Consider the following 15650-nt stretch of genomic DNA (forward strand, 5'->3'; position numbering starts at 1 on the left):
TCAGAAGTCTACCCAAAGAGAAGAATCACTTCCATTAATATAATTCATGGCATCTATATCCCAAAGACAAATGTTTCTCTGGAAAATCATAATCGTCCCTGAGTCCTGAGAGATACTGAGATATCTTTTAATGACTCTTTGCAGCTTCCTAGACTAAATATCTTAATCATTTTACTTCTGTCATGGAATTTATGAGTTTTTATCATTAAGAAGTCATATGTAAAGGTTATAATTTCTGATTCTCCTTTTTTTTTTTTTGAAATGGAGTTTTGTTCTTGTCATCCAGGCTGGAGTGCAGTGGTGCAATCTTGGCTCACTGCAACCTCCGCCTCCCGGGTTCAAGAGATTCTCCTGCCTCAGCCTCCTGAGCAGCTGGGATTACCCGCATGCACCACCATGCCCGGCTAAATTTATATTTTTAGTAGAGATGGGGTTTCTTCATGTTGATCAGGCTGATCTCAAACTCCCAACCTCAGGTGATCCGCCCATCTTGCCCTCCCATAGTGCTGGGATTACAGGGATGAGCCACTGCACCTGGCCCTGATTCTACTTTAACATAACGCTGGGGCTTTGTTTGCTTCCTGAGAAATCCCGAAAACAAGGGCCTGTTCTTTCCCTGTTGGCTTAGACCTCTTTATTTCACATCATTCTGTTGTTTGTTATCCTTTCCTGACAGCAGGGAGTTAAAATCTCCACTCTATATCCCCGTTTCTGCTCTGTGCCAAGGCTCTTAATTGCTCACATTCCTATTTGCAAAATTTCTCCCCAAATGGTGAAAGAATGTTAAGTTTTGTCCTGAAACCTACATACCCGTCCACAGTACATGCGTCGACGTTTCAGGGCTGGCTTACGCTTTGCATCTGTGGCATGGCGACACTCTCGGCCTGAAAGCAATCTCTCTGGGTCTGAGTCCACCTGGAAGATGGGACTGGTTTCTGGTTTAGCCTCGATTAGGAAAACAGCTGAGTCAGGACACGGTGATGCTGGGTGAGAGCCTCGAGAGTCCTGTCCCCACTCCTTTCTGCCTACAGGCGCCATCTCAGAAACGTGGAAGATTTGGTTTCCTTGGTTAAAAAGCCTTTTCCCCAAACACACTCACTTCCTATCATCAGTGTAAGCCTTGCAGACTCCGAGGCAGCTGCACTAACAGGAAGACTTAACTGAGTTCGTCTTTTTCTTAGGATTTCTCAGAGAGGTGTCACTGAGAAAGATAACGACAGAGACAGATTGAATGTGTTCCCTGGAACTGCACAGCCATGCAGCGGGACTGCTGGCCCTGCCTTAGCAAAGCAAGCCCCCCGGCCAGGGCCGCCACTTTGCCTCTGCCCCTGCACTTGTCAGCAAACCAGCTGGATGTCCAACTGCTGTCGGTCCTTTCTCTGGCTTCATGTCCTGAAAGGAGAGAAATCTGAAAGTGTACTTATTTCCACAGGATGAAACAGAAAGAGGTAAAGCACAGGCTGCCTCTACGGGGCTAAGCCTGTCACACCAGCCAAGCTCTTTGCTTCAAGGCTAGGAAATGGGCAGTCCTCACTGAAGCCCGCCTAAGAGCTGGTCCCTGTCATCTGGAAAGCTTTTGCCTGGCATCTTGCCACCAGGGGATGAAGGTCACACTCTTCCCCAGAGCACGGGAGCCCTGCCCAGGTTGGCTCCACTGGGGTTTTCAGTTGGTCACCCTGCCACTGCCTCCCCCAGGGGCCTGGGGCAGGTTGGGTTGTCACAATGTCACAGTGGGCCAGGGGCACTAAGGAGGCGGCTTGGCGATGCTAAATTATGGGAGAGTCAGGCACAACACAGCCAAATGCCCAGTGGAGAAAGACTGTGGGCAGTTTCCAGCAACTCAAGCACACTCGTCCATCCTTGGCCGCGAAGGCCGTGTGCCTCAGCAATCACACATCTAGCTCACCAGCAGGTGTGTGCTGAGTGCCTACTACCTCTGAGGCCAATGACAGCTTCTAATTCCTCAGTGGGAGCTGCTGGGAGTCCTTGCCCCTCTCCTGCCCTCCTGCTAGTGAAGGAACTAGACACTAAATAAACACTCACGCCACACAAATAAATCACCATGATAAGTGCTGTCACAGACACAGAGAGCGTCGTGAGGAGGGTACTAGGGTGGGGGGTAACAGGAACCCGATGAGGGGCTGGGGAACCCTCTCTGAGAAGGGAACTTGATGCTGAAACCCAGAAGTGCTCTCCAGGCTGAGGGAATGGGATGCCTGAAGAACCTTAGGCAGGAAAGACCTCTGAGAGTTAGAGGGATGGAAAGAATGGGCCACGTGGCCAAGTGTGGGGAGCCAGGAAGGGGACGTGGCAACGAGATGGGGCTGCCTAGGTAAGTAAGGGAGTGTCGGGCCAGGACTGGGTATTTTTTATCTTAAGACCTGGTATTTTTGTGGCTGGATGTGCTCACGCTTATAATTCCAGCACTTTGGGAGGCCGAGCAGGGTGGATCACCTGAGGTCAGGGGTTCGAGACCAGCCTGGCCAACATGGTAAAAACCCATCTCTACTAAAAATACAAAAATTAGCCGGGCACGGTGGCACAGGTCTATGATCCCAGTTACTTGAAAGGCTGAGGCAGGAGAATCACTTGAACCTGGGAGGTGGCAGTTGCAGTGAGCCAAGATCGCACCATTGCACTGCAGCCTGGGTGACAGAGCGAGACTCTTTCGAGAAAAAAAAAAGACTTGATATATTTTATCTTAAATTCCATGGGAAACCACAGGGAATTTTGACAGGGAAGGATCAGGATCCATCGTCTTCAGGGTAATGTAATTCATAGGTCATGGGAAGAACAGAGTTGAAGAACTGAGGTCATGAGCACTCCCATGAAAATCGTTACACTTACCCACCAAACAGACTGTCAATTGATTTCATGCACCTTTAATTAGTAATACTGGATGCTGCAGAGCATCCAGAATCTTCATTTTCTGTGCCTGGATTGTCATAGACTTTGGAAAGAGCCCCTATGGCCCCACAAAAGTTTCAATGACATACGAATCAAGTTAGTGTATGTTTTTCAGGTAATGAATATATGGAGATTTAAAAAAATTTTGGTCAATACCAACCATAACAATAGTGACTATTTGGGATTAAGAACCTCCTTAATTAATTAAGTGCCTGTCTCCTCATTGGACTCTGTGACCCCAATTTTATGGAGTCAATGGAGCCTCAGCATTTTAGGCGCCCTGCCTATGGTTACAGATCTCTGAGCAACAAAGCCAGGACCTGATACAAGTGTAGCATGAAGCATGCAGTCCCACCCAGTTCTTCCCAAACATCTCATCAGAATGTTCGGTGTGTTTCTGACTTCGTGTTTCTCAGTGACAGACTCACCCTTCTGGCGTCTGCGGGGTCTAGACTACGTCTCGGCTCCTTCACACTAGCAGAAACAGAAGTTCTGCCATCACCTTTTTCGATTTTCTTGCTCATGTCATACTGCAAAAACCTCCACAGCTGCTCCAAGCCCACTTCACCTCCTTTTCCTCTTCCTTACCCCGGGCCTCTCCTTTCTGATCACCGACATGGGTAACTTGAATATACTGGAACCAAAATTTTTGTTTGTGAAAACAGTTCTTCCAGTGCAAGACTTAGGTGTCGGGAATTTGGTCAGGGAGGGGTAATGGTGCTCACCTGAGTGACTTCAATCAGCCCGACAAATAATCAGTGGCGTCCCTGGAATGCCCTGTGTGCCAGCCGCCACCACCTGTCCTTCAAAGCCCAACTCAAACACCATCTCCTCCGGGAAACATGCAAGAGTTGCTAATGTCCTCCAGCTTGGAATTTCTGTAAGACCTGGTGCTACATTTGTTTATCTGGTTTGGAATCTGCCCTCCTGGAGTGGAAGCTCCCTGAGGACAGGTCTTCGGCATCTTGACCTTTGTGTCCCATGATGAAGCTTGTAGAGGCTCAGTAGACGTTAGCAGGTGAACGAATTAATAAATATTGAGACAGCTGATTCTTGGCTACTGACTGACAGGTTTTCACTTGGTAGATGTGTAAACCAGTCACCGCGTAAAAAGAGAAGAAAGCGAGGTCAGGCTTTCAACCGGGGCTAATTATTAGTAGCCCCAGAAGAGATTTCAACAGGGAAGAGGTGTTGAAACCACGAACAACAATTCTCCTCACTTGGCTGGCCCAGAGCTACAGTCCAAGGGTAGGACACAGCCGCTCTCCCAGCCCCTCCCAGCTCAGAAGGGCTAATTTCTGCAGCCTCTCCTGACAGTGTGCATTCTAGGCCAGCATGCTCACAAGGGTGGGATGGGGAGAGGTTTCCCCAGAGCTTGGTGAAATATTTTGGAACATGGTGTTTTGCCGTTGATCTTCTGGACCCCTGCCTGTCTTGAGAGAAATGCAGCAAATTCAGGCCCAAGCTTCTAAAGAAGGCCGATCTTTTCCTCCAGAGGAAAGACTTCTTTTGAAAACTGGAAAAGGATATGAAATGCCAGGTTCAATTATAAAGGCTGTAGTTGAATGGCTATTAGGCCTGGACCCAAACTATCTGGGGAAATCAAGACAATCTGGAAAACGTGGCCCCTGAGTTTTAGTGGCAGTTTTTGTGGTATTGTCCAGGCCTGCCTAACCGGGCTTCACGAAGTCAGATGTAGGGCGGGAAGCTGCGTGCTTTCTGGTGGTGACCGGGGTCACTCTGTGCGCTGCGTGGGAGCACATGCATACTTTTCTCAGTCTGGGCACACTGCAAGAAACATGATTCTGATGAAAAAGAAAAGGAAAAAGAAACCCCATCCACTGAGTGCTTTTCTCCAGCGCCTCGCTCCACTCTAAACTCCCACGTCTCTGGATCCCTGCTGACTTTGCTGTCTGCATTTCCCATTTCGAGGATCAAGCAGTGTGTGGCCAGGGGCTCTCTGAGGTCAGGCCAGTGGCCCGAGAGGCCTAAGCAATTAAATTCTGTTTTAGAGAGGCAGAGAAAGGGAAATGGTTAAGGGAACATCTCTTTGGAGCGGCATGTGGCAAACACATCTCAAAGGCTCCTAACCACCACTCCCACGGGCTCCACAGAGGCTGGAAGCCTCTCTGCAGGATAATTTAAAATAGCAATGCCACAAAATCTGAGAAAGCGTGGTTTATAAAAGAAACCATATCCCAACCTTCACACCAGCAGCAAAACCATCCAAGCCAGCCAAACTGTCATCATTTCACCAGCGTTTCCACTGAGGCCACCCATGACTTGAACATTATTGGTGCCTTTTCTCAGACTGGGAGAATGTCACAAGTGTATTGTGTTTTCAGGGAGGTGGGAGGCTTCTGTTATAACCATGTCCTAGAAGAACAAGTCGATTTTTATTAGGCCTCTAATACACATTGGTTCGGTTTCACCTTTACGTAATGTGTCCAGATTTCAGTGGTGTTGCCCCGTTCCCTAGAGACCTGTTGTGATGCCTCAAGGGAGAAAGGGAAGGACTTGGGTCCCTGACCTGACACCTCATGAGAATTATACTTTCAGTGGTTGAAAGGAGACATGATGTATCAGTCAGCAGCCCATGGGAGTGAAGCACCTGTTGGAGCAGCTGGAGGGCTGCCCTGGCTCCTGCCTGTTAGAAAGCAGCTCTGTAGCCTCTGATCTTGTGTCTGACTCCGCAGTCCCTTGAAGCCCTTTGAACTTTGTAAGAGGAAGGCCCATGTTGCTATGCCCAGGGCCACACAAAGGGACGTGAGGCACAGTCCCTGATCTCAGGAAGTTCTCAGAAAAAGACAGTCATCCTTTAACATGGCCCATGGCAGATGCCAGGTGAGTGGCTTCCAGCCATTCCCACGCCTGACTGCACATCCCAACCACCTGGGGGACATTAAGAGGAGATTCCTCAACGCCTCCTGACCTGCTGAATGCAAATATCCAAGAGCCAGGCCCAGGCCAAGCTTGGGGTGGTCTGTGTGCAGCCAGCATGGGATGTACCAGTGTGGATGGTGAGCACTCTGCTTTCCAGCAGGGAGCGACACCATGGCCTCTGTGGGAAAAAGGTCAGAGGGCCAGCACCAGGCAGAGCAGGAGGGACCAGACAAGGTCCTGCAGCAGTGCCTCTTCCAGCCACCTTGGGAGGGGTCATTTATGGATGCAGGACAGAGCTGGAAGCCAGATGTTGGGCAGCTGTGGACCACCAGCTTCCTCCGTTATTCTTCCCAGCTTAGCAACCACTCTCCTCTACATGCTGGAGAGAAATGGGAAGGAATGGGTGAGAAATATATGTGCTCATGTATTCCAAAAACGCATCACGAAAAACCAAGTAAATGGCCCGAGAGTTTGCCACAGCCGCCCCTTGCCCATGTGCAGACAGCAAATGGTGAACGTGGACAGCCTGGTGCTTCCTGCTCTTCCTGTCCTTGCGCCCCTCTCTCTGCCTGCACCTTCATTCCCAGCCCAGCCTCTCATTTCTAAGTGTGCTCCCAGACGGCTCAGCTCAGCTCAGCACACAAAGGAACCCCGCAATGCTGAGCGGAAACGTATGGGTCCTGGCAAGCGTGGAACACGCTGTATTTAGCGGGTTTCTGATTTGGAGGTAAAGAGCGAATGTCACGTTTTCTTTTCATTTTAATGCTAAGATGACTGCGACGAAGGCCTAGTCTAGAAATTATAACTCTTCTCTCATGATTATTCCCTGGCTTCCCAAATCAATGCAAGCATAGAAGAGGCATTATCATGGGGAGCAGCCGATGGGTGCAGGCGCCCAGGTAGAATGCCATCACCAGCAGAAAACAGCGCAAGCTTGCAAGCAACCGCTCAGCTGCTTCTCACCGCGCTTCCTGGGGTGCGGCGATTTATTTCTGGTTCCTTCCTGTTAGACATGATTAGCTGGTTGAGGGGCTCATCAAGAAGAAGGGTCCTGGCATTGCTGTCCGCCCCTGTCTGGGGAGGGTTCTTGGAAGGCACTGGGAAGAGTTGAACACATCGCCCTGGGTGAAGACGTTAACGTACATTCCTAACATGGTGCTGATTGTACAGTGGCCAACCTGTCCTGGTTTGCCTGGGACTGTCCTGGTTTTAAAACGGAAAGTCTCGCATCGCTGAAGCCCACTCAGCTGCAAACCAGGGGAGCTGGTCACCCTGTGTGGTTGGCACAACCCCACTAGCTATTGAGAGCAAAACAACCCAGTTCCTCTCCGCTCCTGGCTTTTCCAGCAGTCTCTCTCTGATGCCAGCTTTCTTTCAACCTTTCCCTCCGAGGTCATTCACGGGTTCCCCCCTCTTGGAGTTCCCAGGACTCTGTCACTCCAGAGCCTTAGAGCGTCCCCACTCTCTTTACTTGGGCTCCCTTTGTGGACTCCTCTTTCTGACTTCTCCTCTCCATCTCCCTGCCTGCCGCTACACACATACACACTCACATATACACACACACACACACACACACACTCATGCACTCACACTCATACACAGGCACATATGCGTGCACACACACATTCACACACACATGCACACACGTGCTTACACACATGTAGGATGCATGCACAAAGCTACGTCCCCACTCACTGCCTCTCCCCACAGACCTCCTCCCGTGTCCCCTCTGCTGAAGGCCTCCCTGGGGCCTGAGCCTCTCTCCGGGCTTCGGGCTGGACACCCCCTCCTGGTCCGGTTCACGCCTGGTCAGTGCCCAGCAGCTGCAGCCCCCTTCCTCCCTCACTAAAGCTGAGCTCTGGAAGGGGAAGGAGCTGCCCTCCACCTCTGTGCCCCACACCCCAGAAGCCTAGCCGAGTTCCTGGCATGAATCCCGAGCGCAGTGCATGCCCGTGGAACTAAATAAATCGGCCCTGAAATCATGGGCTTCTCCCACAGGCTGGCAGGGACGTTCCACCGTTGCCTGGGACTCCTCTCACCTGAGGACACCCGCTCCTTCTCCACCTGCATGGTAGTGGATTCCATCCACACCCGCTGATGAGCGGGAGCCACCCCTCCAACACACGTTGCAGGAAAACCGCGTGCTTCCTGCCACCCTGGGAACTGGCTGCCCACCCGGCAGTGGGATCCCACTTAGAGGCGCCCCTCCCCTTGAACACACACACACAAGCCCTCCCTCTACCCTTGTTTCTCACCTTCGGCCAGATCTGGAGGGCTCGGGCGCCTCCTCGGATGTCACTAGGTGGCGCCATGTGGCAGTCCCTGGGCCCCGCGGGGGCTGGATGGGGCCAGCAGCCCAAGCCGGAGCTGCGGATCGGCAGGTGGGGATTCCCGCCCTGGAGGCCGAGGGATCTGGGACAGGCCCGTCTTCGTAGGTCTGGCCTCCGCTGCATGCCCTCGAAAAGACAATGTGGGGTACGAAGCAAAGGTGCTAAAAGCCACTGGCAGAGGAAAAAGAAGAAAATCATTGCTGCAGCGTTGTGAAATGAAGGCTGCGGGGACGTCATGCAGTCTGTGGCTTACACCAGACAGTTACCTGTGCACCTGACCGCAAGGTGGTTATGATTCTTTCATCACTGAGAACTACTGTTTTTCTGGGGCAACTTATTTTAATAAAAACGAGTGGATTTACCCACGACTAGAAAGATCCTGCGTCGCCTTCAGGGCTGGGGTTGATCGCTGCCGTGTGTTTATTTGTGGAATCCAGGCTGTACGCTTCAAATCGGGCCATCAGTCTTCGTCTCTCTCGCTGCTGTTCTTCGTCGTGGGGCACACAGAGACCACGAGGTTCGTGTTTGGTGAGGTCGTTAACAGCAGAAGTGCTCTGCTTCGTGCTTCCCAGCTCACCGCCTCGCAGGCTGTGAGAGGGAGAAGCGACACATTAAATTAGCCGAGAGGCTGAAATGGGAGGTGTTGCGGTCATCACCACGGACAGATAAGGAACAAAAAGAGAAAGTTAGAGATGCAGTCGGTGAGCCAAACCTTCCCGTGGAAAAACACAAGCCACAGCTGCAGGAGGGACGAGGCATGCGGGAAACTCAGGAAATGGAGAAACCTGGAAAGCTGCAGTGCGAGGGGGCGATTTATGGGGTGAGAGCAGATGGCTGTGCAATGTGATATGACAGCTAAGTCAGCGCAAGCGGCTCAGCCCTCTCGGCCCACGCTGCCGGGCCCTGCCACGGGGGGTCATCTGTGGACCAGACCGCTGCCACCTAGTGAGCATCTATTGCGTGTCAAGGACTTAGCACACGGTCGTGCCATCCCCACAGACCCTGCAAGGAGGCCAGAGCCAGCACGGAGGCCACAGCTCAGAGAAGTGAGAGAGCCAGGATCCCAGAGCTGGAAATTTAACCCAATTTAACTGCACCAACGCAGTTCCAGAATCTTGTGAGTGCTCTGTCTGGCCACACTTCGTGAGCGAGGATGTGATGCAGTGACCTCTAGCGGTGCAGAGTGGAAGTGGCCCAGGCAGCTGGAGACAGATGAGGCGGGTTCCAATCGCAGCCCTGCCTTGCTCTAGCTGTGTGACTCGACTGTCACTTAACCTCTCTGAGCCGTAGTCCCTTCAACTACAAAATGCTGAAATGGTATCATACCACTGGGCTGTTACATGGTTAACTGCATGTTGGTGGCGGCTCTCGGTGAACTGCTTGGCTCACTAAACACGTGACACTGTTACTAGCCTTGGGAGCCAACCTGTGAATTGCTGGTAGCTTAGCAGTCTTGAGTCTACACATTCATTACGACCAGCCTATTCTACCTTCTGCCTTTGAAATATTAAATATTTTTGTGATATTGGAGCCTGCTTAGCAAGAACTCACTGTTCATCCTTGGCAAAGTCTTAGAAGGATGAGTGGCTTCTGCGGTGCATGGCTAGGCTTGTGCTCACTGGCTGCAGCCTCCGTGGGATTTGCAAAGCTTTCTCTTAGCCCTCTATTTCATAGCAAGTGAGTGTCTGTAGTCTTAAGAAAATTTGGCTCCGAAGAAAAGAGGGGTGAAGGGAAGTGATGGTTCTGGAACCCATCCCAAAGGAAGAGTGGGTAAGGAAAACGAAGATCTGCAGAACCTGGACCAGGGGAGCAAAGGTGCCGTCTTCCAGTGTGTGTGGTAATAGAGGAGAGGAGGCTGGCTTGGAGCTACTCCCCAGGGCAGGGTTAGGAAGAAGAACAGCAGGGTGGGCTGCATGGGAGAGGGTGTTGGGATGTGCTGAGGGGACCCCTCTGGGCTCCAGCTGCTTTGCTAGGAAATGTAGTGATTAGACAGATGCTGTTTCTCGATGATTCTCTGTCAACTGGATAGCCTGCCGTTCAGTTCAATGCTGACACCAGTACCTGGAGTGAGAGTGGGCCTCACAGGTCAAGGGGCTCCATCCCACAAGGCAGCCCCCACTCAGATGCCAGCCACAAGTCCTGGGTCTCCAGCCAGCTGGCACCTGTGTCTGATTTGGCTACATTCGAGGGGTCACATGACCCTACTTCAGGTTTGATCATTCACTAGGACAAATCACAGAACTCAAGAAAGCACAGTGTGTTTAAGATGACTGTTTTATTGTAATGGATGCCCCTTGGGAATCACCATATAGAGAGGCACGTGGGAAAGAAAGCATGGGAGGGGAGGCGTGCACAGCTTCTGGGAGGGGCTCCCGGAACCTCGTTCCCTGTGGGCTTCACGTGACGTTTTGTTGCGCCGATGTGAGGAAATCACGGATCAGGTGGTTGGGCTCAATCTCTAACCCCTCTCTCATCCTGTGGTCTGATTCCTCTGGTGGCCAGCCCCTACCCTGAAGCTGTCTAGCCCCCAACCCCAGGGCCCATCTCAGTAGCATTAACTCAGGTGTGGGAGAAAGTAGCTCCTTATGAATGAAAAGCAAGAGGCGTTCCTATCGCTGGGGAAATTGTACTGGTTTTAGGAGCACTGGGCTACAAACCTGAGACAAAGACTGGATACATTTTTGATGACATGGCAGGTCCGCTTTAACATCCCTTCTGCCACTAACTTACTATATTTAGTGGCTCTAAAACTGATTATGGATACAATTCAGCCCCATGTAGGGAAACACCTTGCTGACCAGGGCGCTTAGCCCTTGAATAAGCTGCTGCCCAGGTCTGAGCTGCCTGGAGCAGGAAGTGCCCCAGTGGAGGCTGGGTGGCTCAGGCAGGATGCAGGGGAGGAAAGACCCCCGTGGAGTGGCAGCGTGGAGCAGATGCCCGCTCAGCGCTGCGGTCAGGAACGTCAGGACACAGTGTCACGTGACTGCCTCGCTTGGTTTCAGAATCGAGAGATGCTTCCGTTTTGGATGAATAGCACCGGCAAGCGGGAAGGCTGGCAGCGTGGATGGCACGGGTACGACAACGAGCTCATGGACATGCGGGGCATCTTCCTGGCCTTCGGACCTGGTAGGCAAGGAACTGACCCAGTGCTCTCAGGCCCCGTTCCCAAGGAAGTGTCTGCAAGGGGCGCCACGGGTGCCAGGAGAGGCTGCAGGGATTTCCTTCCAGACCCTCTTTATGAGCCAAGCAGAGCAAACCCAGCCGGTCTCCATGAAACAGCTTTTGCTGGCTTCCTTTCAAATGCTTCTTGGGTTTGGCAAATGTGGCCAAATACTTTTCCTTGTAAATTTTAAATCCTGAGTGCAGTGAAGAAAATGTATTCCACATGTTTGTGATTCACTTTTTACCTAATTCATCAAAATGTTATTTCACAGCTATCTGATGTCCAGGAAAGCTTATGGGACACCAGGTTGCTGACAGCTGTGGGTCTCCAGTTGATGCGATCGCTTCTTGGGGTCTGGCTCTTCCACGGGCCTTCCCGTCTAGAGCACCCACCTCAGGGAGGCTCAGTTAGTTTAGGGTCCAACCAGAAGCTGGGATGTGCTCAAGGGCAGGCGTGGAAGGGACGCTGAGCCTGACTTTAAGAATGAATGAGCCAGAATGACGAGGGGTGCCTTGGATGAGCGCAAATTTGCTGTGTCTTCCTTGACCAGATTAATTCCTAGGGCTGGGGGAGAGGGGAGACCAGGAGGGCATATCTCTCATTTGATTGAGCAGATGGATCCCTGTCAAGTCATACTTTGGAAAACTTTGCCAAACACTCTGAAGATCTCACTACTAACTGAACACCGTCTTCTCCCCAAACAAAAAATTAAAAAGGGAAGAAAAGCATTCACCAGCCCTCAACCCTCAGCTGACTGGTTCATGAGCTATCCTTCTTTCTTAACACAGTCCCTCCTCCTGTACTAAATAGAAGCAGCGTATACCCTGATACCTGTATTCTGAATGCCTTTTTCTAAATGTAGATCAAATTGTTTCAGCCCATAAAAGTCCATGTTTTCATTCGAGCGTGGTGGCTCACGCCTGTAATCCCAGCACTTTGGGAGGCTGAGGCCAGCAGATCATGAGGTCAGGGATTCGAGACCAGCCTGACCAACATGGTGAAACCCCATCTCTACTTAAAAATACAAAAATTAGCCAGGCGTGGTGGTGCACACCTGTAATCCCAGCTACTTGGGAGACTGAGGCAGGAAAATTGCTTGAACCGGGAGGCAAAGATTGCAGTGAGCAGAGAGCATGCCATTGCACTCCAGCCTGGGTGACAGAGTGAGATTCCATTTCAAAAAAAAAAAGTTCACGCTTTCCTTTCATAGTATAGGTTCGACATCACATCTACAAGCTCTGCTCATCTCTTCAATGTAGTGAGATCAAGGACATATGTCAGCATCCCTCCTCCAGCCTACCACGGTGACTCTACTTTTCACAAAATCCCTGTTAAGAACTATGAGGTGTCAGTCTCTGCCACCTCCATGGGTGCCTGAACTTAGAAACACATTAGTACAAATCCCTTTCCACATGTGATCCAGGTTCCCAAGGGAGCATTAGAAGCAGCATGAGCAAGTTCACAGAGCACCAGCGGCGTTCATGATGTGGGCCCAGGAGAGGGTTCCGAAGATGCCCGAGCATGTTGCCTTTCACCAGCAATGGTTACGAGGAGCTTCCTGTCAGCTGAGCCCCAGGTCAGATCTGCAGAGCCCAAAAGCTAAAGGCATTAGGAATGGAGCACGCTGAGGGTCACTGCTGGACTACGCTGGATACATTCCAGGGCTGTGGTGTTTCTCTGGGAGGACATTAGTCAGCAAGGCTTTCATTCAAAAGCATCACACTCTCCATTCCCAGAGGAGGGAAATAAGATCGTGAATGCAAACCAGTTGTCTGCTGAAGGACTATATACAAATGAGAGTCTCAGGAAAATTTTAAAGCAGAACCAAACCCCAAACCCCAAATTTTAAACAAGGTACCCAAAGCTGCATTAGCTTAAAGTTAAAATTCAGTGGAGAGAGTCTGTCCATTAACAGAGGCTTCGGTCATTGACTAAAAGCTCCCAGTCTTTTATAGACAGATAGATGACCCTGATGAAAATGGACTGGGCTAATTGCAAAGTGTTTTCAGGCAGATACAGTGTGGGGAGAGCCTCCCGCAAACCATCACGTTCTGGCTCCAATTCTCATGAAAGATTAAACAGCTTTACACACTGGCTGTTTACTGAGAGGAAAATTTAAGAGCAAGCCCTTTAATAGCCATCTAGCTGCACTTTGAGATAAAGGTGCATCCCTCCTGATTAACTCCATGTGCTTCTTGCTTAGGGAAAAACTGGGCATCACTGCAGCTGCCCAGATGCAGCATTAGAAGTCAGTGAGCCTGGTCCAACAAAGAGAAGGGGAGGTCATTCTGCAGGAGAGCCTCTCTCTGGTTAATCCCAGTTTCTAATTTGAACAGTCTAATCTCGCCCTGGAGAACTCCACGTTCAAGATAAGACAGCAGGAGTGAGTCAGTGAGCCGCCTGCGAGCTAGCAAGCTTCACTGGGAAAGCAGCCCCAGGTGGCCAGGCACGGGGTAAGCCTGCGGAACTTCCTCTCTGTAAGAGACCCATTTTTAATATCCAAAAAAATGTAAATGCACGAGGATAGCTTGGATTCCCAGTCCAAGTCTGAAATGCCATTTTGAGCTAATAGAGCCTGTCTGGGTCCTCAGTTGGATCAGGCGTTGTTTTGCTATTCAGGAGTTTTCTAAAACCTTTCATTCCAGCCTGGATCCCTTCTGCATCGAGCCCAAAGCACCATCCCTGCAGAACAGGAGGTCATGAACTAGATGGGATGGGAAAGAAATCCCAGTTCTCCTTTCTGCTTAAACGCAGAGAATTTGATTTCATATTTTCAATGTAAAAAGATAACATTTTCTAATACTTTCGTCAGAAGAATTTGATCTCAGTTTTTCCTGTGAAGTGCGAAAGAAGAGGATTTTGTTTTGTTTTGTTTTTTAGAGACAGGGTCTCACTGTGTCACCAAGGCTGGGGTGCAGTGGTGTGATGGCTCGCTTGTAGCCTTCATCTCCTGGGTTCAAGAGATTCTCCTGCCTCAGCCTCCTGAGTACCTGGGACTGCAGACACATACCACTAGCTACTTTTTTTATTTTTGCAGAGTTGAGGTCTTGCTATATTGTCCAGGCTGGTCTTGCACTCCTCAGCCTCAAGCCATCCTCCTGCCTCAGCCTCCCAAAGTGCTGGGATTACAGGTGTGAGCCCTAATGCCCATTTGGAAGTGGATATTTGAAAGGCTGGGGGACACCTGGGCTTACTGTCGTCCACTGCCTCACGTGCCCTCCCACCCACACACAGCAAGGCATGGCCCCATGTGGTGGCGGTCGGATTAGGTCACATGAAGAGGAGACAGAAGAGTTGCTTCCATATCGCTGGAACCACCATTCCACTGACGTCTTCTGCTTCAGCTGATTCCTTGGAAAGGGAAGAGTAACCACCATGCTCATCTGATTGACTGATTTGCCTTGATACTGAGAGGGCTGACATACTGGGAAGCCCCTACTTTTTCCTCTCTGGGCAGGTTTTATATATATTGGAGTGCAACAGCTCAATCTCGGCTCACTGCAACCTCTGCCTCCCAGGTTCAAGCGATTCTCCTGCCTCAGCCTCCTGAGTAGCTGAGGTTACAGGCACCTGCCAGCTGATTTTTGTGTTTTTGTGGAGACGGGGTTCCATCATACTGGCCAGGCTGGTCCTGAACCACCAAGTCCAGGCGATGTGCCCACCTCGGCCTTCCACAGTGCTGGGATGACAGGTGTGAGCCACCGCACCCGGCCACGTTTTACATTTTTGAAAACGAATTTTTACTCTGAAAAGAAGCTGACCCTTATCCTCCATGCCCCTGAAGAAAAGTGAAACCTTCAAATAATTTACAAAGTGAATATATTCAAACCATGGTTTGCCCTTGTCATACATATTTATTAATAAATACTAGCAGTGACCATTTACCGAGGATACAAAATGTGCCAGGAACGATGGCTCCCCAGGCCTATTTCCTGAGGTCACAGCTAGCGCGTGCAGGGGAGCCGGCTGGTGCTGGAGCCCACACACCTCTTTACATTGCATTCAACTTGAGTTCTTCAAAGGGAGCAAAGCCTGTCACGTGGGCAGTTGCCCTGGATCTAACACACTGTGTGGCAAAAGTATCTGTATTTAACTTTTGTCCAGCTTGTAATTCTAGGATGAATAGAGGAGCAGAATTTGGCGTGGATGCCTCTGGAATGTGTTGTTGTTTGCTTTTTAACTAAAGTATTTGTGATGGTTTAGCAAAGCAATTATAAAGATTATTTTCTAATGTCTTAGAAAACTTGGCTTTACAGCCCCCGAACAACTCATTTCCTTCAAAACTTGCAGGAGAACTAAAATGTACAGGCCCAGGCCTTTCTCAGGGGCTGAAATCTCCTCCCTCAATTCAGCCTTGATGTAGCGCT

At 50.5% G+C, this 15650-nt stretch overlaps 1 protein-coding gene across 8 annotated transcripts in view; it reads left to right on the forward strand.

The window, feature by feature from the left end:
- Positions 1–15650, forward strand: part of ENPP6 (ectonucleotide pyrophosphatase/phosphodiesterase 6) — a 179693-nt gene that overhangs the window by 157365 nt on the left and 6678 nt on the right. For 4 of the 8 annotated variants that reach the window (XM_035292554.3, XM_035292552.3, XM_054252738.2 and 1 more), the window contains one exon: positions 11123–11193. The exons of 1 other annotated variant lie outside the window; for it this stretch is intronic. In XM_035292554.3, the coding sequence (XP_035148445.3) occupies positions 11123–11193 (71 nt within the window). Of the gene's footprint in view, positions 1–11122; positions 11247–15650 lie in introns of all 8 variants that reach the window. 3 more of the 8 variants (XM_078366188.1, XM_035292553.3, XM_078366186.1) reach the window with 1 other exon arrangement.

This window comes from Callithrix jacchus, chromosome 3 (genome assembly GCF_049354715.1).
Source record: "Callithrix jacchus isolate 240 chromosome 3, calJac240_pri, whole genome shotgun sequence".
Lineage (NCBI taxonomy): Eukaryota > Metazoa > Chordata > Mammalia > Primates > Cebidae > Callithrix > Callithrix jacchus.